At 38.3% G+C, this 21,775-nt stretch overlaps 1 protein-coding gene across 2 annotated transcripts in view; it reads right to left on the bottom strand.

Moving 5' to 3' along the window:
* LOC149794552 (upstream stimulatory factor 2-like) overlaps positions 1–5,600 on the bottom strand; it is a 48,724-nt gene extending 43,124 nt beyond the window's left edge. For both annotated transcript variants that reach the window (XM_089968822.1, XM_089968823.1), the window contains exon 1: positions 5,443–5,600. In XM_089968822.1, coding sequence (XP_089824948.1) covers positions 5,443–5,474 — 32 coding nt within the window. In that variant the 5' untranslated portion in view covers positions 5,475–5,600. The remainder of the gene's footprint in view (positions 1–5,442) is intronic.
* Between the last annotated feature and the right edge of the window lie 16,175 nt (positions 5,601–21,775).

Raw genomic sequence — 21,775 nt, 5'->3', positions numbered from 1 at the left:
AGAAACCGAGGTCAAATGTTTGAAAGTAAAACCAGCCTACTTCTTGGAAATAGGGCAGCTGCTATAAATAGAACATAATACTGTTAGGAAAGTGCATGTAAGTCTACGGACAAGCATAGTCTTATGTCGTAGTTACATAGAAGCAGTCTTTTCTAGAATATAGTCTGTGGGATTAATGGGATGCTAATAAAAATGAGAAAACAAATTATTTTTTTGGGAGGGGGATATACCAAAAACGTGTAATCCAAATACATTTACATGTAAGGCATAGTTAAGAGGAAAAAAGCATAATGGTTGGCATGTATGTGAAACCCATCTGGAGTCACACTACCAGCCAAAGTGGGCGACTATGTTGCCTATAAAATGAAAACGTCACCTTTCTTTTCTGTTCAAAAAGCGAAAACAACTTCGCCCTGTTTATTTCAAGATATACATTGAGTGACCATAGCTTTTGAGATGCTCCCTCACCTTAGCCAGTTATTTCAAGGGGAAATGTAGACATCAAGCCATCAAATAGCTGGTGCTGATTTCAGCTGCGCTGACAAATTCTTTGCTCATTCTAAGGCATGTGTTTTGACAACTGACTTACATTAACCCTATCCTGAGTAAGCTATAGTGGAGATGTGCTGTAGCAACTGGTTATAGCAACTATCACTAGCCGATTTCTGCAAGTGAAAATTTGATGATAAAAATCACAAATTTATATAAATAGCAATTTGTGTTGTAAGAATAAACTCAGTCACCTGAAGATTTTAACTGCTGTGTGTGCGTTATTTTCTTCATAAAATCAGTTTGAAACAGTAAGTGAACCTGTATGGGAGAAATAGTTGCCAGCATTGATAAATGTCTGGGAAGCACCACTCTTAGTCTGTTTTTGTGTGTGATTTGGATTTTTAACATAGCTTTACAAATTTTTCAGTCATATCACTATGATGTCTGCAGTGTGACAGTTTATAGTGATATCTAGCACTGTGGCATCATGCCGCAGACATGTAGCATCATGTCCCATCCAGTCACAAAATTCTGACATCAGGCTAACCAGTCCTAGCACTAACCTCTTATTGCTGTTTTTGTAAATGTTTGGGCAAATATATTAAGCAAAATATTCCATTCATCGAAAGCAATGTCTAAATATTGTGCTATTGAAGATTTAGCATATAAATGCAATTATGTAGGTCCCAAACATATGGGACAATGTAAACTTCTGGAAATCGAGAAGCGCTATAAGATCAAAGACTTTTTCACTAATTGTTTTGAAAATACAAAAACTAAAACAGCAAAGCAAATACTGTTTAACCAATGACTGACGTTACTACATGTACAATTAATAAAACCATAAATTGGCAATCCTATCAATGGACTGTTGTAACGAAGCTAGTGGTTACATTAAGAAAGCCCCACTTTCTAATAACAGATGCACTCACACGTTGGCTGTTTCAATTCAGTTGGAAACAAGGTTTTAGTTCATTCATATGCCAACTTGAATGCTTCACTGTGTTTTCTATGAATAGTTATGGTAATGTTTTATTGGCAACAAAGAAATTGAGGCGAACAATATGGTATGAAGACATGCGCATTTGATCTCGTGTACATGTTGAAGTGCTGTTTAAAAACAACTTTACGCATTTTTACAAACGTCATTTTGTAATGAAATGTTTAAGGGTAGTTGATTAATCATTTTTACCAACTTGTGATTACAATATGTCTAATACAAAATGTGTTTATAATATACATACAACAAAGTTTCTACTTAAAAAATATATTGAAGATATGTATACTGAGAAACAGGGCTTAATTAAAAAAAGCTAATGAAAACATGTATAAGCACACACACATAAACACACACACACACACAGATATATATATATATATATATATATATATATATATATATATATATATATATATAAAATCTTGCTTAGCTTCTACTTCTCCCTGTTCAACTCTTACTTCTCCCTGTCCTTTTCAAAAGAAGTCACTTCTCCCTAAAATTCAGGTCTGACTAGACCCCTGGAAAACAACTTTTTATGAGTAAGAATAATATGAAGCTTTTCAAGAAGGATGATGTGGCAAAAGAAATTACTGTTATTTGAACCCCAATTTTTACAGCTCAGATCCCAATTTTCTTCAATGAGAGAACCTTGGACTGCAACTTTCAAACTCCTAAGATAATTCTGGGACATATTCAGTTCAATCTCTACTATAGTAAAAGTCACACAGTCATGTTCTGAACTATCTGTGATGTGGGTGTCATTTTTTATAAAGAATTTTATTACACATGCGTTTAAATGGCAATTAGTGTTGTTGTGTGGATCTTCATATATCCATATTCCTTTGGAAGTTCATTATTCACATGCCCTGAGAAATACATATAACAAATTAAATGTACATGCACATGTATATGGACACTTGGAAGCATCATTGCCAAGTCCTGGGTACAAAAATATTGACTGCTTATTACAAAAAATACTGATTTTTATTTTAATACAAATCTAACTACTTAAAACATCCACAGCCATCAGCAAAGCCAGACAAAAATCTGGTTATTTATTTAATGTCAATGATACATGTACTGCACTCTTGCACTTCCTTAGTCAGATACAGGCTGTTTAGCACATTAACCCCTAGCGATGAGTTAACGTGGCAGGAGGTAGTAGCCTACTGCCGAGCTCTGTAGCATCACGGTCATACATTATACACTAAAGTGGGTGGTATTATAGAAAGGTAGACAGATGTAGCTCTACAATGATACCAAATAATCTGGAATTTCTAGTTGCACTACAAAATACAGAGAGAAAAACCTCATATTTTGGACCCAATTGTTTTCTACCCAAAATTGGCCAGTGGACGAGATCTGATTTTGTGCCTGGAATTTAGACTTTCTGGTCTCAGATCTAAAGTATGAACTTCAAACAGACAGATGAACCTTTGCAAAAAGTAGGATATGATGGGCATTTGGAATAAAGAGTGGTCTTGATACAAAAATAATGGCTCCGTTTAACAAAAACAAAAGAAACAAAAAGAACTCCAACTTTTACACTTCTGCTCATGCGCAAACCAAATAGCCAATGAAAAAATATGTTTCTAACACAATTACTCAAATTTCAGGCAAAAACGACAAAAACCTACAGGGGTTAATGTGTTAAAGGAGCCTTTTCTGCACCTTGTCTTTCAATCATTGTTGATTCCAATGCACCATATAGCATTGAAGTTTTTTTTATGAAAATTTAATGTGCAGCATATTTAACACTCAGGATTGATTAGACTATTTTTAAAATTCATAACAATCAATATTTTGAGTAAATATGCCTACATGACAAAGTTACATGCATTTCTGAAGTATGGGTGAAACAACCATGCTTTACATCAATTTTAAACCCTTGGAATAATTTTAAAACAATAAAAACTGAACTGCAATTCAGACAAAACTGAAAGGATATGAAAGTGAACTATATAATAATTCTTATGGCATTTATCAAAAATACCAATGTGGTGGCCTAGTGGTTAGAGTAGCTGTCTAGGATGCAGGTGGGCGCAGTTTCAAGGCCCCACCAAGTTATATCAAAGACATAAAAATGGTATTAACAGCTGCCACACTTGGAGCTCAGCATTACGATGTTAGTGTTAGGACTGGTCGGCCTGGTGTAAAGATAATGGGTGGGACATGATACTACATGTCTGTGGCATGATGCCCAGTGCTGGACATCAATATAAACTACCACACTGCAGACATCGTAGCAATATGACTGAAAAATTGTTAAACCTATGATAAAAATCCGAATCACACAAACTCATACATATTTATTGATAAAAATGTACTTGTTGATGCAAATCTTAAAGCAGTTAATTTACGGCAAGGTGAAAACAAATTGCAAAAACAATTGTAGAATGAATGTAAACTGAAAGAAACAGAATACAACAGCAAAATGATGTTGGATAACCGAAAACAAAACAAAATACCAAAATGTATATCTTGAATCAATTTGAAAATCTAATTACCTTTAAATTCCATATTTGAAAGCCATAATTTGGTATCTGACTCTATGCTAACAACTGTTCACTACTTACCTGGCCATGAAATTGTTATCTCAACTACCAGCGATGTGTCTGCAGTTCTTATTTGGATGAAACGAAAAGGAAAATTTAATTTCCTCACAAATACTGTGCAACTATTGGGGTTATTTACATTTACTGCAGTTGCAGTTATATTTTACTTGTCACTGATGCTGCATTTTTTAATTTATTAAACCATACTTTATATACGACAATATACGAAAATCAATAGCTCTCTCCATCTAATACTGAAAACATAAATCCAGACTTTGGTCAAATATGCATTCAAATGATTTAAAATGAAATTAACAATTCATGTTGGAAGCAGTTGGTGCAAAATTAGTCCTATAATATGAGAATTCAACCCTGATAGTTATGTTGTATAGTCAACATATTACTACCTAAATAAACAGAATTGTGTAACATGCTCCCAGGTGACTATTGCAGTATGTACAAAATTCGATGTCTTGTCTGACAGAATAGTGGGAGGCCAAATTTTCAGGTACACACATGGCAGCCCATACTAATGGATGCAATGAATGCTGAAATCAGTGAAATGGGATAATATCTTTAATGAAATGAAGCCGTCTAATTGCTCTGCCTAATATCAGTATAGTTTTATTCATTTCGTTAAAGAAACATACTTAAACCAACTTTAGCATTCCTTGGTTCACATCACATTTCAACCTAATGAAATGTATGTCAATGAAGATTGAAAATGAGATTATTTGTCTCAGAATTTGACTCCATCAAGAAAAATACTTCAGAGTTAGTAGTCAGAATAAAGCAATTTACACTTTGTGAAAAAGTGTCCATATGGTTTGCCAAATGTGTGATATATTCCTGAAATTTGTACCCCTCGTTCTACTGTCAGTCGACTTGGAACACGAACTTTTGGCAGCAAGACGTTGCACAACATAAATATCAAGTGAAGCGTCTTACAATGTAGGACTACAAATGGGGCGCGTCAGTACAGTTATCTGAACAAAATTATAGGAATATTAACAAATGACACCAGAAAAGGCTTTGTTTAATAGCATATATTTGCTGAAAACATGTACATTGACTTAAAGCTCAAGAACATGCGCTCCTATGTCATGGAACTGCAGAAATATAGATCTGAGCAATTGCATATCTTACTCGTCCAAATTTTATGTGAGAGTCAACATACTGGACTCCTTTAACGAGACAAAAATTGTTAAATTACCATGAATAGCGTCGACAATGTTGTATGATTTCGCAATCTGTAGGTAAATTCCCAAAGCGTAAAGGAAATACACAAAATATTCCCCGTCCAAAGTGCTGGATGGCGACCTAAACAGTTTAGCAAATAAGCCACCGAGTTTCTATCACACTTTTTTCTACATTTATAAATATTTTTCTGCATACCTGCCATCGAGTGCTTGATCTAACATATCCATGTGATTTTTTTAATGTTGGTTTGAATTTGCCTGGAAATAAAGCAAGCTTGATCACGGGGCCAAACAACAGGTCATGTGAGATGGAAAACTGAGCATGTGACAATAATGGCGGAACTGCAATGCAACTTCTCCTGGGCGTAGGGATAAATTATTGAATCGCGTTACAATTGTATGACTATTATTAATGCATTTTCAAGATCGCTCATAACAATAAACAACACTTTTCTTTTTTTTAAAACTGATCTTATATTACTATAATACATGTACTAATTTAAAAGCCCTAAAACATGGGTGTACTTTGTATGCGTATTGTCACAAAAAAGTACATTTTTATCAGTAATGCGGTTTGACGAAGACGCCCAAAATAACAGACCAATGAAAATTGGTCAACTCTAAGGCAACGCTCTACATCGAACATAATAAATTGTATTTAACGTTTATTTTACAGCTAATATTGGTTCAGAAAAGCTACTGCTCCAAAATACATTCAACAAAAATCATGTATATACAGGCATAAAAAATGCACATCCATACATATCCCCCCACCAGCATCAACACCGGTTTCTGAGGAGGAAAAAAAAATTGTATGGTGAGCTTGACCAAGGAAAACGCACCAAGGGAGGCCAGAGGAAACGCTAAAAGGACACTCTGAAGACGTCTTTGAAGGACTTAGGTATAAGCACTGACAAGTGGAAGCAGACTGACCAGACGGGGTCGTGTGGCGCTCTTCAGTCAGGAAAAGTACTGCAACTTGCGAAGCCAACAGGAGAAAACAACAGGAAAAACAAGAGATCGGAAACTATACAAAGAAGCAAAAGCAAGATCACAACGCTTAGAACGGCAGGCTTACTGGAGATATATTGAGAACTTGATAGAAGTCGGTAACCCATATCAAGAACAACAACCAAACAAGCAGAAGAGATTTTGGAACTAAGTCCTTACGTAGAGACAGCTGTGGTGTGGCACCACTCAAGGAACACGGGAAACTACATCTAGAGGCATCCGACAAGGCTAACCTACTGAATCGTCAATACCAGTCAGTCTTCACACAAGAGGATAAGAGTGATCTACCAAGCCTACATGTTATCCACCAATGCCTGACATCCAAGTTACTGTAGAAGGTGTAGACAGCTTGTTGCGGAAAATTAACCCACAGAAAGCTACAGGACCAGACATGATTCCAGCGAGGATCCTGAAAGATCTAGCAGAAGAGTGTGCACCATACTTGAGTTATATTTACCAGAAGTGCCTTTCAACAGGTTATGTCCCTGATGTCTGGAAAACAGCAAACGTTACAGCTATCTTCAAAAATGGAGAAAGATTCAAGGCCAGCAATTATAGACCGGTCTCCCTTACATGTATCTGCTGAAAAATGCTTGAACACATCATAGTCAGCAACATGATGCAACATTTAGATCGCTACAACATTCTAACAGACTGCCAGCATGGTTTCCGTGCCAGACGAAGCTGTGAAACACAGCTCATAACCCTAGTGGATGAGCTCGCCAAATCCTTAGACAGAGGGAAGCGGTATGACCTTGCAATCCTTGACTTCAGTAAGGCTTTCGATCGTGTCCCCCATGAAAGACTCCTCAGTAAGTTGGACCACTATGGCGTCAGGGGTAACACACAGAAATGGATCAGAGATTTCCTATCAGACAGATTGCAGAGAGTTATAGTAGATGGAGCAACATCAGACCCAGCACCAGTTGTTGGTGGGGTACCTCAGGGGAGTGTTTTGGGTCCCATACTCTTCCTGGTGTTCATCAATGATCTACCTGCAAGCGTCAAATCCAACACAAGACTTTTTGCAGATGACTGTATAGTGTACCGGGAAATAAATGTCTCCAAGGACTGTGAGATCCTTCAAGAAGACCTGAACCAACTGGCCCTCTGGGAAAGAACTTGGGGTATGTCGTTCCATCCAGAAAAATGCAGCATCCTAAGAGTTTACAGGAAAAAATCACCAATCTTGTCCGAATATACTCTTAAGCTCGGGGTGGAATTGTCTAGAGACCTCTCTTGGAAAAGGCACATAGACAAGATAGTGAAAAAAGGGAACATTAACCTTGGTTTCCTGCGCCGCAACCTCCAAATCAACAATGAAGAAGTAAAAAGTGCGGCATATTTCACTCTGGTTCGACAAGGTCTTGAGTATTGCTCGACTGTGTGGAACCCACATAGTAAAGATCTAACAAATAAGATAGAGATGGTTCAGAGGAGAGCGGTTAGGTTTACCACAAATAAATATATAACACTAGCAGTGTCAGTGCAATGCTCAACCATCTCCAGTGGGAATCACTCGAATCCAGGCGAACCAAGCCCCAGCTAACCATGATGTACAAGATTGCGAACAACCTAGTGGACATACCAGCGGACAAATACCTGACCCTGGCATATAGCCAAACTAGGGCAAACCACAGGAAAAAGTTCCAATTAAAGTCAGCATCGACAAATTGTTTCAAGTTCAGCTTCTTCCCATGTACAGTAGGGACTTGGAACAAATTACCATCAATAATTGCAGAAGCTCCTGACTTGGTATCTCACAAGCAGGAGCTTTCCAAAATCACATTCTAATGAACTAGTCAGCTACAAGTAAGACCTAGTGATTCTCAGGAGTAGTAAATGGGGGCACCCTAGCGTCAAGGGGAATTAGCATTACAAGACCCCTTGGGCAACTCTAGCGTCAAGGAAAAATTAACATGGAGAAAAATCGTGGGTCAGATTAGCGTCAAGGGAAATTAACATGGAGAAAAATCGTGGGACAATCTAGCGTCAAGGGGAATTTAACATGGGAATAAATCGTGTGACTGTCTAGCGTCAACGGGAATTGAACATGGAGAAAAATCGTGGGACTGTCTAGCGTAAAGGGGAATTTAACATATGGAAATTGAACATGGTGGGTCTGTATAGCGTCAAGGGGAATTGAACATGGTGGGATTGTCTAGGGACAATGATGGTAGAGGGTCAAACACAACAGAGACAGAAACATACATACACTAGTACAAGCGTGAGATTTATATATAAAGCATTACCAAGACCTGAAATCTTGCAGGGGTGTTCAAAAATTTGCATAATTGTAATGATGCTATAAATAGCTATAATCGAGGAAATGCTCAACGACAAAATGGATGTGACTAAAAGTAACGCTAAAATGACGAAATTGTCCCAGAATTTAAAGGAAAATAAACATATCCCCGAAAATTAAGTTACAATGGTTTAGACTAAAATGGATAAAATTAGTAACTACTTACAATATCAACTTCTGTGACGATCGTGGATAAATACGTATGTATCTATAATCAGCTGAAATTCCTATGAAATCCCACTATCTATTTATAGCTCCAACTTGTGGGTTTTTCCTTTGGAAAATCCCACTATCTTTTTATAGCCTCAGCTTGAGTGACGTTCCTGTTTATGAATTCTAGTATATATGTATAGCTACAAAATGTGGAAATCCCCAAGTCGATATTTATAGTCTCAAAATTTCCAGCGTCAGTGATGTCACTGTACTGAACACTAGGGGATAAATGGCAACAGTGTTGCAAGTGGCTGACCTGAATACGCGCTACTGTAGGTAGGTAGATAGAGTGTATCTGATAGGGATAAAGTGAGTTTTATAGGGACAAACAGAGACCAATACACACACACACACACAACATACGCGCGCAGACTCACACACACACACACACACACACAGAGGGAAGAGGAAAAAACAAACCCCAAAATATACTATCCACACTCGGGAGGAAGAAAAAAAACGACCAAATATACGATCTACACAACGTACGCGAACAAACACACACACACACACACAACATACGCGCGCAGACTCACACACACACACACACACACAGGGAAGAGGAAAAAACAAACCCCAAATATACTATTCACACTCGGGAGGAAGAAAAAAAAAAAACCAAATATACGATCTACACAACGTACGCGAACACACACACATACACACACACAGAGGGAAGAGGAAAAAACAAACCCCAAATATACTATCAACACAGAAGGGAGATAATACAAACCCCAAATAAACAATCCACACAAACGTACGCGAACGCATACAAACCCCAAATATACTATCAACACAGAAGGGAGATAATACAAACCCCAAATAAACTATCCACACAAACGTACGCGAACGCATACAAACCCCAAATATACTATCAACACAGAGTGAAGAAGAAAAAGTTCTTTGAAAGCACCTAAGCCCTCACCTGCAATGACCAACTCTGCCAAACACCTACACCCCACCCCCACTCCCAACACTACAAAACCCATTTAACCCGTTATTTTATGGCATCAGTGTGTGATTTAGGAAACATCAAGACACAAAATGATGGATGAATAGACTGACTATTGTTTACCGACTTGAATGCCTAAAGAGCGTGCGTGAAGGAAAACATCCTTCCATTTCAATTCTAACTAAAACATGATCCAGAGGGATAGAGAGAGGTGAAAGAGCACAATTTCATAAAGTGTGAGTAAAAACAAAACACGCCATCCTTATTATACAATGTCAAGACCAAGAGACACTTACGTTTTCTTTCTGGTCTATTCTCTTTTAGAAGGTAGTATGAAATTTCACATCAGGGCCAACGCATCGGCTCACATTGTCAATTTTTCCATTTCCATGTCTTTACTGGCACAAGTTCTTCATCATCTTCAATTTCTTCTTCTTCTGAATCCCTCTTCTCTGTTTCGTCTTGTTTTTGTTTCTTCTCTTTTCTCGTAGGGCACTCTGAATTCCAGTGTCCTTTCTCCTGACAACGATATTAGGTATCTTGACTTTTGTCTCTCTTTCTTAGACGAAGCAGGTATTCTGGAGACAAATACCCATTTGCCTTTGCAGATATAGCAAACTTCATTAGCACTTACACACTTTCGTATGACTCTCATCAAATCAACGATCAAAAGAGTAAGTTTTGTTGCCACTTTCGCATGTGAATTATGCTTTCGTATGACTTTTAGCAAATATTTGACCAGCAGGTCGATCTGTGCTGACTCTTCCATCTTCTTGATCGTTTGAGAGCGGAATGAATACTCTGACGCTAAGACACTCTCCTTATATACAGGGACCTGCTGCGTATGAAACCTAGTCAAATGTAATTTTGCAATAAGATGAAACGATTTCATTGAGGAAGTAAAAAGCAATGATGTACCGTATCGCCTCACACAAAACCTGAAGTGTTAGTTCAAATCCGTGTCAGCGATTTCGAAGACGACATAACTGAGCTTTAATCAATGCTCTCCAATAATGCCACAAAACCACGAGTCCTGATTCACGCCAAAAGAAATTTCGTTCGGTCCATAAAAAATAGTATCATATCTGAGAAACGCAAAAAGGAACTTCCAGAAAACTGAGAAAGACGGCTTACACCTACAACGTAAATGTATGAGTTCAAGTAGTGCGTAAAACTTAGTCAAATTAAATTTTTATAGTCAAGACGAAACGATCTCTTTTCGAACAAGAAAGCAGACACCAAGCGACAATGGCGATCCGTGTCACACAACACTTTTCAAAATGTATATTATCAGAGGTTTGTTCTAGCGATCTGCACGGTTAAATTAAATGTTGATGTATTTTGCAATAAGACGGACACAATTTCCATGGGATCGCCCATGGTACGAATGTTCGTGCATTAGTTTAATTTTTAAAAATATTTTTTTTATATAAATCGCCTATAGGATAGACCCAGTAAAGCATGGCCATTCTCGTCACTGTCTGAATAGCTACTCAAGTCAATTCGAAGCGAACGCGGTAAGAAAATAAGTATAGCCAATGAAATGGCTTACAACGGGTGATGCATTGTTTTGTTCTAGGACTGTGTGACATAATAATCACTATGTTCTTGCGTTGTTACCATTACAGTGCAGACAGACTGAAATGTGAACTTACAAGCCCTCTTTGTGTGTGTTGTACCATTTCCTCTTACCACATCAAAATACTGAGCGTCACAGTATTGGTTCGCGTTTTCAAACTGACCATTTTTTTTATATCTCACTTAAACATTTCGACATAAAAACTCACACTCACATCGGTAGAGTCAGAACAGACGTGTTACAGTATTGAGGGGCATGTTATCTTTTCGTTTTCAAACTAATACATTTGGGGCTTGTATGAAGTAAAGAACCGAAAGTACAGTGAAACTCAAGGATGATGACCCAATCTGTCTGTCTATTGATGCGTGTATTTACTTAAGAAGAAATATGACCTCTAAAACACAAAGAGATACGGCAAGCATGATTACATCAAACACAACGATGTTTTCCTTCACGCCCGTGTATTTTAGAGTTTCAATCGTCTTTGAAGACAAACTTGGTCTCCTTTTGTAGGGCTTGAAATAATAAAAGAAACTGAAAAATCTTAAGCACTTTGCTATAGATAATTTCATCAACAGACTAAACAACATAAATACCGTTACAACAATAGAAAGCCTTAAATCTTCTATCAAAAAGAAATGCATGAAAAAAATTAAAGATTAACGATAACTAACCAATGAAACCGAATTTAACAAAGGCAATGACATGTGAAGAAATGCCTCTCACTTTGGAAAGGTAGGCGAATGTACTCTGTCATGCACCATCAACTTGAAAAAAATTATAAACAGAGAGAAACCTGAATTCAAAATTCAGTTGTTTCTTTTTCTTCAAAATTGTTTCGTTTCTTTTTTCTTTTTTTTTTGGAACAAATCTAAGCACTAATATAGAGTGGAAAAGGGAAAATGCACATACAAGCTTTGATATTTCTGAAAAAATGAGGGGATATTCCTAACGTTCATAACCACCTATATATGCTTGGACTTGTCTGTGACTTATCCACAAAACAAGATGTACATATTTCTGGTCAAGCTGCAAGTGTGTGCGTGTTTTTGAAAATGGTATATACAATTTTCTCGTGACACTTATAAAGTGAAGAGTCTGTGCAAGTGTCAAAAGCCAAAGTCATATAAGTTTTGTATTTTGTACGGCTTGTAAAGATTTCCACTTTAGGAAATGTGAAGTATCACAAGTTATTATCACAAACAGAAGTGGAACATAGGGGCTTGCAAGAAAGAAAATAACCCAGACAGTTGGTGTCATCAAGAGTGCTAGAGACGGTACCCGAACTTGCTTGCTTGCTTACTTGAATTAAAGTGATTTTCGCTCTAATGGAGCATGTATCACTGGTTTAATAACGCACCGCGTGATTTTTAATTACTCCTGGGGAAGGAAAGAGAGCCTCATCCCCCAGGCTTTTATGTACTCACAGACTATTTTTAAATTTAGCCACTCAGGTGTAGGACTAACTAGTCCTTAACAACCTGACTGAAAGGCTTTACACATGAGTGGGAATTGTCTCACCACACACTCATTTTTCTGTCCGAGCGTGGTAAAGGAGGAAAAAGGTGCTCAGCAAGACAGCCATGGATGTTAAGTACTCACCAAAACGCTAGCCCGTACTTATTTCAAATCAAGTCGTGTCACCAAAAAAGACGACGTGTACGACATCAAAGGCATTGTCAAACGCAGAATGCCTCAGTGCTAACTGGCTAGGTCTGCATTTCTTGCTCCCGCTGCTGTTGCGTATATTTCTTCCCTCCACACCGAGTTCTGGGCCTAATTCTTTAAATTTCGTTGTACCCGAACTTACATTATCCATATTATCACCAACAAAAAAAAAAACAAAAAAAAAAAAACGCACAGACCTAAAAGAAACACTCACTCACATTTTACAGAACATTACTATTTTTAAAATTTTGATAAGCGACGGAAACGAACAACTTAGAGTCACACTTTCTAACCAAGATAAAGAAATCATGTGCTGATAGACTCACTTCTGTATTTTTTTCTTCTAACTGACTAACATATCATAGGCAATGGAATGTTATTTCGTTTCGAGAGTATGGGGTAGCCCTGAAATTTTTGGGGGGAACTTGAAGCGATCGCCATAGCTTCAAGTTCCCCAAATTTTTTGGGGGAATTTAAAAAGAAATTTGGGGAACTTGAAGCTATGGCGATCGCTTCAAGTTCCCCCAAAAAATTTCAGGGCTACCCCATACTCTCGAAACGAAATAACATTCCATTGCCTATGATATGTTAGTCAGTTAGAAGAAAAAAATACAGAAGTGAGTCTATCAGCACATGATTTCTTTATCTTGGTTAGAAAGTGTGACTCTAAGTTGTTCGTTTCCGTCGCTTATCAAAATTTTAAAAATAGTAATGTTCTGTAAAATGTGAGTGAGTGTTTCTTTTAGGTCTGTGCGTTTTTTTTTTTTTTTTGTTTTTTTTTTTTGTTGGTGATAATATGGATAATGTAAGTTCGGGTACAACGAAATTTAAAGAATTAGGCCCAGAACTCGGTGTGGAGGGAAGAAATATACGCAACAGCAGCGGGAGCAAGAAATGCAGACCTAGCCAGTTAGCACTGAGGCATTCTGCGTTTGACAATGCCTTTGATGTCGTACACGTCGTCTTTTTTGGTGACACGACTTGATTTGAAATAAGTACGGGCTAGCGTTTTGGTGAGTACTTAACATCCATGGCTGTCTTGCTGAGCACCTTTTTCCTCCTTTACCACGCTCGGACAGAAAAATGAGTGTGTGGTGAGACAATTCCCACTCATGTTTAAAGCCTTTCAGTCAGGTTGTTAAGGACTAGTTAGTCCTGCACCTGATTGGCTAAATTTAAAAGTAGTCTGTGAGTACATAAAAGCCTGGGGGGGATGAGGCTCTCTTTCCTTCCCAGGAGTAATTAAAAATCACGCGGTGCGTTATTAAACCAGTGATACATGCTCCATTAGAGCGAAAATCACTTTAATTCAAGTAAGCAAGCAAGCAAGTTCGGGTACCGTCTCTAGCACTCTTGATGACACCAACTGTCTGGGTTATTTTCTTTCTTGCAAGCCCCTATGTTCCACTTCTGTTTGTGATAATAACTTGTGATACTTCACATTTTCTAAAGTGGAAATCTTTACAAGCCGTACAAAATACAAAACTTATATGACTTTGGCTTTTGACACTTGCACAGACTCTTCACTTTATAAGTGTCACGAGAAAATTGTATATACCATTTTCAAAAACACGCACACACTTGCAGCTTGACCAGAAATATGTACATCTTGTTTTGTGGATAAGTCACAGACAAGTCCAAGCATATATAGGTGGTTATGAACGTTAGGAATATCCCCTCATTTTTTCAGAAATATCAAAGCTTGTATGTGCATTTTCCCTTTTCCACTCTATATTAGTGCTTAGATTTGTTCCAAAAAAAAAAGAAAAAAGAAACGAAACAATTTTGAAGAAAAAGAAACAACTGAATTTTGAATTCAGGTTTCTCTCTGTTTATAATTTTTTTCAAGTTGATGGTGCATGACAGAGTACATTCGCCTACCTTTCCAAAGTGAGAGGCATTTCTTCACATGTCATTGCCTTTGTTAAATTCGGTTTCATTGGTTAGTTATCGTTAATCTTTAATTTTTTTCATGCATTTCTTTTTGATAGAAGATTTAAGGCTTTCTATTGTTGTAACGGTATTTATGTTGTTTAGTCTGTTGATGAAATTATCTATAGCAAAGTGCTTAAGATTTTTCAGTTTCTTTTATTATTTCAAGCCCTACAAAAGGAGACCAAGTTTGTCTTCAAAGACGATTGAAACTCTAAAATACACGGGCGTGAAGGAAAACATCGCTGTGTTTGATGTAATCATGCTTGCCGTATCTCTTTGTGTTTTAGAGGTCATATTTCTTCTTAAGTAAATACACGCATCAATAGACAGACAGATTGGGTCATCATCCTTGAGTTTCACTGTACTTTCGGTTCTTTACTTCATACAAGCCCCAAATGTATTAGTTTGAAAACGAAAAGATAACATGCCCCTCAATACTGTAACACGTCTGTTCTGACTCTACCGATGTGAGTGTGAGTGTTTATGTCGAAATGTTTAAGTGAGGTATAAAAAAAATGGTCAGTTTGAAAACGCGAACCAATACTGTGACGCTCAGTATTTTGATGTGGTAAGAGGAAATGGTACAACACACACAAAGAGGGCTTGTAAGTTCACATTTCAGTCTGTCTGCACTGTAATGGTAACAACGCAAGAACATAGGGATTATTATGCCACACAGTCCTAGAACAAAACAATGCATCACCCGTTGTAAGCCATTTCATTGGCTATACTTATTTTCTTACCGCGTTCGCTTCGAATTGACTTGAGTAGCTATTCAGACAGTGACGAGAATGGCCATGCTTTACTGGGTCTATCCTATAGGCGATTTATATAAAAAAAATATTTTTAAAAATTAAACTAATGCACGAACATTCGTACCATGGGCGATCCCATGGAAATTGTGTCCGTCTTATTGCAAAATACATCAACATTTAATTTAACCGTGCAGATCGCTAGAACAAACCTCTGATAATATACATTTTGAAAAGTGTTGTGTGACACGGATCGCCATTGTCGCTTGGTGTCTGCTTTCTTGTTCGAAAAGAGATCGTTTCGTCTTGACTATAAAAATTTAATTTGACTAAGTTTTACGCACTACTTGAACTCATACATTTACGTTGTAGGTGTAAGCCGTCTTTCTCAGTTTTCTGGAAGTTCCTTTTTGCGTTTCTCAGATATGATACTATTTTTTATGGACCGAACGAAATTTCTTTTGGCGTGAATCAGGACTCGTGGTTTTGTGGCATTATTGGAGAGCATTGATTAAAGCTCAGTTATGTCGTCTTCGAAATCGCTGACACGGATTTGAACTAACACTTCAGGTTTTGTGTGAGGCGATACGGTACATCATTGCTTTTTACTTCCTCAATGAAATCGTTTCATCTTATTGCAAAATTACATTTGACTAGGTTTCATACGCAGCAGGTCCCTGTATATAAGGAGAGTGTCTTAGCGTCAGAGTATTCATTCCGCTCTCAAACGATCAAGAAGATGGAAGAGTCAGCACAGATCGACCTGCTGGTCAACTATTTGCTAAAAGTCATACGAAAGCATAATTCACATGCGAAAGTGGCAACAAAACTTACTCTTTTGATCGTTGATTTGATGAGAGTCATACGAAAGTGTGTAAGTGCTAATGAAGTTTGCTATATCTGCAAAGGTAAATGGGTATTTGTCTCCAGAATACCTGCTTCGTCTAAGAAAGAGAGACAAAAGTCAAGATACCTAATATCGTTGTCAGGAGAAAGGACACTGGAATTCAGAGTGCCCTACGAGAAAAGAGAAGAAACAAAAACAAGACGAAACAGAGAAGAGGGATTCAGAAGAAGAAGAAATTGAAGATGATGAAGAACTTGTGCCAGTAAAGACATGGAAATGGAAAAATTGACAATGTGAGCCGATGCGTTGGCCCTGATGTGAAATTTCATACTACCTTCTAAAAGAGAATAGACCAGAAAGAAAACGTAAGTGTCTCTTGGTCTTGACATTGTATAATAAGGATGGCGTGTTTTGTTTTTACTCACACTTTATGAAATTGTGCTCTTTCACCTCTCTCTATCCCTCTGGATCATGTTTTAGTTAGAATTGAAATGGAAGGATGTTTTCCTTCACGCACGCTCTTTAGGCATTCAAGTCGGTAAACAATAGTCAGTCTATTCATCCATCATTTTGTGTCTTGATGTTTCCTAAATCACACACTGATGCCATAAAATAACGGGTTAAATGGGTTTTGTAGTGTTGGGAGTGGGGGTGGGGTGTAGGTGTTTGGCAGAGTTGGTCATTGCAGGTGAGGGCTTAGGTGCTTTCAAAAAACTTTTTCTTCTTCACTCTGTGTTGATAGTATATTTGGGGTTTGTATGCGTTCGCGTACGTTTGTGTGGATAGTTTATTTGGGGTTTGTATTATCTCCTTTCTGTGTTGATAGTATATTTGGGGTTTGTTTTTGCCTCTTCCCTCTGTGTGTGTGTATGTGTGCGTGTGTGTGTTTTTGTTCGCGTACGTTGTGTAGATCGTATATTTGGTTGTTTTTTTTCTTCTTCCTCCCGAGTGTGGATAGCATATTTGGGGTTTGTATGCGTTAGCGACGTTGTGTGAATAGTATATTTGGGGTTTGTATGCGTTCGCGTACGTTTGTGTGGATAGTTTATTTGGGGTTTGTATTATCTCCTTCTGTGTTGATAGCATATTTGGGGTTTGTATGCGTTCGCGTACGTTTGTGTGGATAGTTTATTTAGGGTTTGTATTATCTCCCTTCTGTGTTGATAGTATATTTCGGGTTTGTATGCGTTCGCGTACGTTTGTGTGGATAGTTTATTTGGGGTTTGTATTATTTCCCTTCTGTATTGATAGTATATTTGGGGTTTGTTTTTTCCTCTTCCCTCTGTGTGTGTGTGTGTGTGTGTGTGAGTCTGCGCGCGTATGTTGTGTGTGTGTGTGTGTGTGTGTGTGTGTGTTTGTTCGCGTACGTTGTGTAGATCGTATATTTGGTTGTTTTTTTTTTCTTCCTCCCGAGTGTGGATAGTATATTTTGGGGTTTGTTTTTTCCTCTTCCCTCTGTGTGTGTGTGTGTGTGTGTGAGTCTGCGCGCGTATGTTGTGTGTGTGTGTGTGTGTGTGTGTGTGTGTGTGTGTGTATTGGTCTCTGTTTGTCCCTATAAAACTCACTTTATCCCTATCAGATACACTCTATCTACCTACCTACAGTAGCGCGTATTCAGGTCAGCCACTTGCAACACTGTTGCCATTTATCCCCTAGTGTTCAGTACAGTGACATCACTGACGCTGGAAATTTTGAGACTATAAATATCGACTTGGGGATTTCCACATTTTGTAGCTATACATATATACTAGAATTCATAAACAGGAACGTCACTCAAGCTGAGGCTATAAAAAGATAGTGGGATTTTCCAAAGGAAAAACCCACAAGTTGGAGCTATAAATAGATAGTGGGATTTCATAGGAATTTCAGCTGATTATAGATACATACGTATTTATCCACGATCGTCACAGAAGTTGATATTGTAAGTAGTTACTAATTTTATCCATTTTAGTCTAAACCATTGTAACTTAATTTTCGGGGATATGTTTATTTTCCTTTAAATTCTGGGACAATTTCGTCATTTTAGCGTTACTTTTAGTCACATCCATTTTGTCGTTGAGCATTTCCTCGATTATAGCTATTTATAGCATCATTACAATTATGCAAATTTTTGAACACCCCTGCAAGATTTCAGGTCTTGGTAATGCTTTATATATAAATCTCACGCTTGTACTAGTGTATGTATGTTTCTGTCTCTGTTGTGTTTGACCCTCTACCATCATTGTCCCTAGACAATCCCACCATGTTCAATTCCCCTTGACGCTATACAGACCCACCATGTTCAATTTCCATATGTTAAATTCCCCTTGACGCTAGACAGTCCCACGATTTTTCTCCATGTTCAATTCCCGTTGACGCTAGACAGTCACACGATTTATTCCCATGTTAAATTCCCCTTGACGCTAGATTGTCCCACGATTTTTCTCCATGTTAATTTCCCTTGACGCTAATCTGACCCACGATTTTTCTCCATGTTAATTTTTCCTTGACGCTAGAGTTGCCCAAGGGGTCTTGTAATGCTAATTCCCCTTGACGCTAGGGTGCCCCCATTTACTACTCTCAGGGCTATGCTGGTTGAGGTTCCATATCTCATTGCCGCTACGGTAGCCGGATTGGTCTGAGTATGAAGGGACGAAAACGTACACTGACACACTTTTACTTATTTCTGCCTTTCCTATCATTACTCTTCTGACTGTCCTATCACTTCCATCTTTACTTTATCTTTGACCACGTACCACCCGTTGCTTAATAGTCAAGTGTGACTGCGTCAGCGTATTTATAGATATATAGAGCTGCAGAAAAACAACGGAGAAAGACCATGAAAGTTTCAGCAAATGACCCTGCGATCTGCGTTGCTGCCATCCAACTGCCGTTTACACTAACATAGAACATTCAGAGCACGCTTCGAGCTCCTTAGCCACCTGCGTATCCACAGACCCATCAATCCCTATCAAACACTGGATGAGGATGAGGTGTCCTCTTCGACTCAATGGACGAACTCACATCAACACTTAATAAGATATTTAAAGCAACGAGTTGAAACAGCATACGTTTAAAATAAAAATAAGGAGGGGAGGATGGCATGCTGTGGACATTAGGAAAAAAACGTTAGGGCGCCATTTTGGGAAATGATGGCACAATACTGCCAATATGAATTCCGTGTCAAGATGACCATATGTTTAAAAAGTTAGCGACACTCCGTGGAAGATGGGTATTTAACCTAAATCCACACAATTAACATTGAGAGCTAATTATTCTGTAATGCTAAAAATGTCCATGCGTTGAATGTGCTGATGTCACGGGCCGGTGGGAAGGGGTAGGCAAAGGAAATTTAACATTACGCTTCCACACTGCAAAATTTATAAGAATGGGGAGTGTGTGTAAATTTAAGACTACGTTTACTAACCAACACGCCATTTAGGCTAACACCGTGTCATCAACCGAACAGCAACCACACTTACGAACGAAAACGGTAGGAATATACACATAGGATGCACACAAACACACTTGAATCAAACACACAGGAGTAGAATGTAAATGCCTCTTACAACCAAACGAATATGTCCACTATAACTTCCTATCATCCTCTTATCAACCAAACTAATTCTCCTATAACCTTTATAGTCTTTATAACCAGTAGTATAGTGTGATTCCCTACGGACAATCGAAATCTCAGTCAAAAACCCATTGGGAACGTTCATGAAGACGATTTTCAGACACACACACACACACACACACACACACACACACACCGGGAACGTTTACGGACAATGGGAATTAAACATGGTGAATATTGGGACTGTATACGGACAAAGGAAAGTGGGGTTGTTGTATAGGGTAGCGGGTAAGTTAAGAGGGTAGGGGTGGCGGATAAGTTCAGCTATTGCAGCGGGTAGCGGGTGGTGGGTAAGTTTAGCGGGTGGCGGGTAAGTTCAGCTAGCTCAGCTGGTAGCGGGTAAGTTCAGCTAGTTCATAGTTCAGCTAGTTCATAAACTATACCAATAAAACAGTGCTTGGTGGGGGATGGGGGGGGAATATAACTTCTTTATAGACAGAGACATAGACATGCGATACATTCATAGAACATCAGTCTATCACATAAACAACTATACAACCGACTAAAAACAATTTTAGGCAAGAAAGCAAATCTTTTCGAGGCATATGAGAGGCATTGAAAAGGACCATTGGGTTTTTTGTTAACATCATTCCGTTAGCATAGAGGGCATCGCATAGCTCTTCTTCTCTTCCTCAAACTTCTTCTGACTTCTGCAAGTATATGAGGACTATCTTCAGACAGCCTTGTCTCTCCACATATATTCTTCTTTTCCAAACGCTCGTATCGGTTTTCCGGATGATTGTCCATGATGATTTTACATACATGCGTAAGTCCGTATGGAACATCGTCGACGATAAGAGAGTAAATGATTCAACATTAGTCCTCATCTTGTGACTAGAACAGGCGAAGAGAATGAAATGAACTGCTGTTATATATAAGAGCGGATCGAAACGGATTGAGCTTTTTTCCACCAATCCTAACATGCGTTACAAAATTCAGTCACAGTGTCGAGTCTGTCATCCGATCCGAAGAGAGTTACTTGTGATGTCACATTCCCTATATAGGTGCGCTAGCGTCTGTGCGCATTGAATCAATGCGACAGTTTTCAAACATGACGGAAACTAAGAAGACGATGAATTGGGGTGCACCGGCCGTGGAGACCAGAAGGGATGGTATAGAAGCGGCTACCAAAGTCAACACAGTCCTACTTCCAAAAAAGATCGATTTTAATTGGGATTAAGTCGATTTTGTCTCTTCTTCGCAAGAATGTGTTCCTGTACATCAGAACAAGCTTTTCTCCTTCAACAGCAGCAACGAGAAGAAGAGGCAAGAAGGAAACGACAGGAAGAAGATGAAGAAGCAGCAGAGAAGAAACAAGGTCTAAGAGAGAAGGAGGATAGTGAAAGTTAAACGGTGACGGTACTCTTAGCTATTTTAGCTGAGTTAAGGAGTCTGAAACAAATGCATCAGACTTCTTTAATGCGGCCAAAGAGAAAAAGACCTTCTCCTGCCAAGCAGCCCAACCCTGTTTCTACGCCTGAGATACCCACCCTGGTGATTTCTACCAAATCATCGACAGGAGAAAGTCAAGAAGTATGCCTTGGTCGTTAAAGCTGATTACGTCCCTTTCCTGTGTTTATATATGTATATAAAAACACACAGGACCATGGCGTTTAAAATCTAGTCATTTTACTTGTTTCAGTCAAGATGA

This window comes from Sinohyriopsis cumingii, chromosome 8 (assembly GCF_028554795.1).
Source record: "Sinohyriopsis cumingii isolate HCF-2022 chromosome 8, ASM2855479v2, whole genome shotgun sequence".
Taxonomy (NCBI): Eukaryota; Metazoa; Mollusca; class Bivalvia; order Unionida; family Unionidae; genus Sinohyriopsis; species Sinohyriopsis cumingii.
This window is presented reverse-complemented; position numbering and strand designations above follow the sequence as displayed.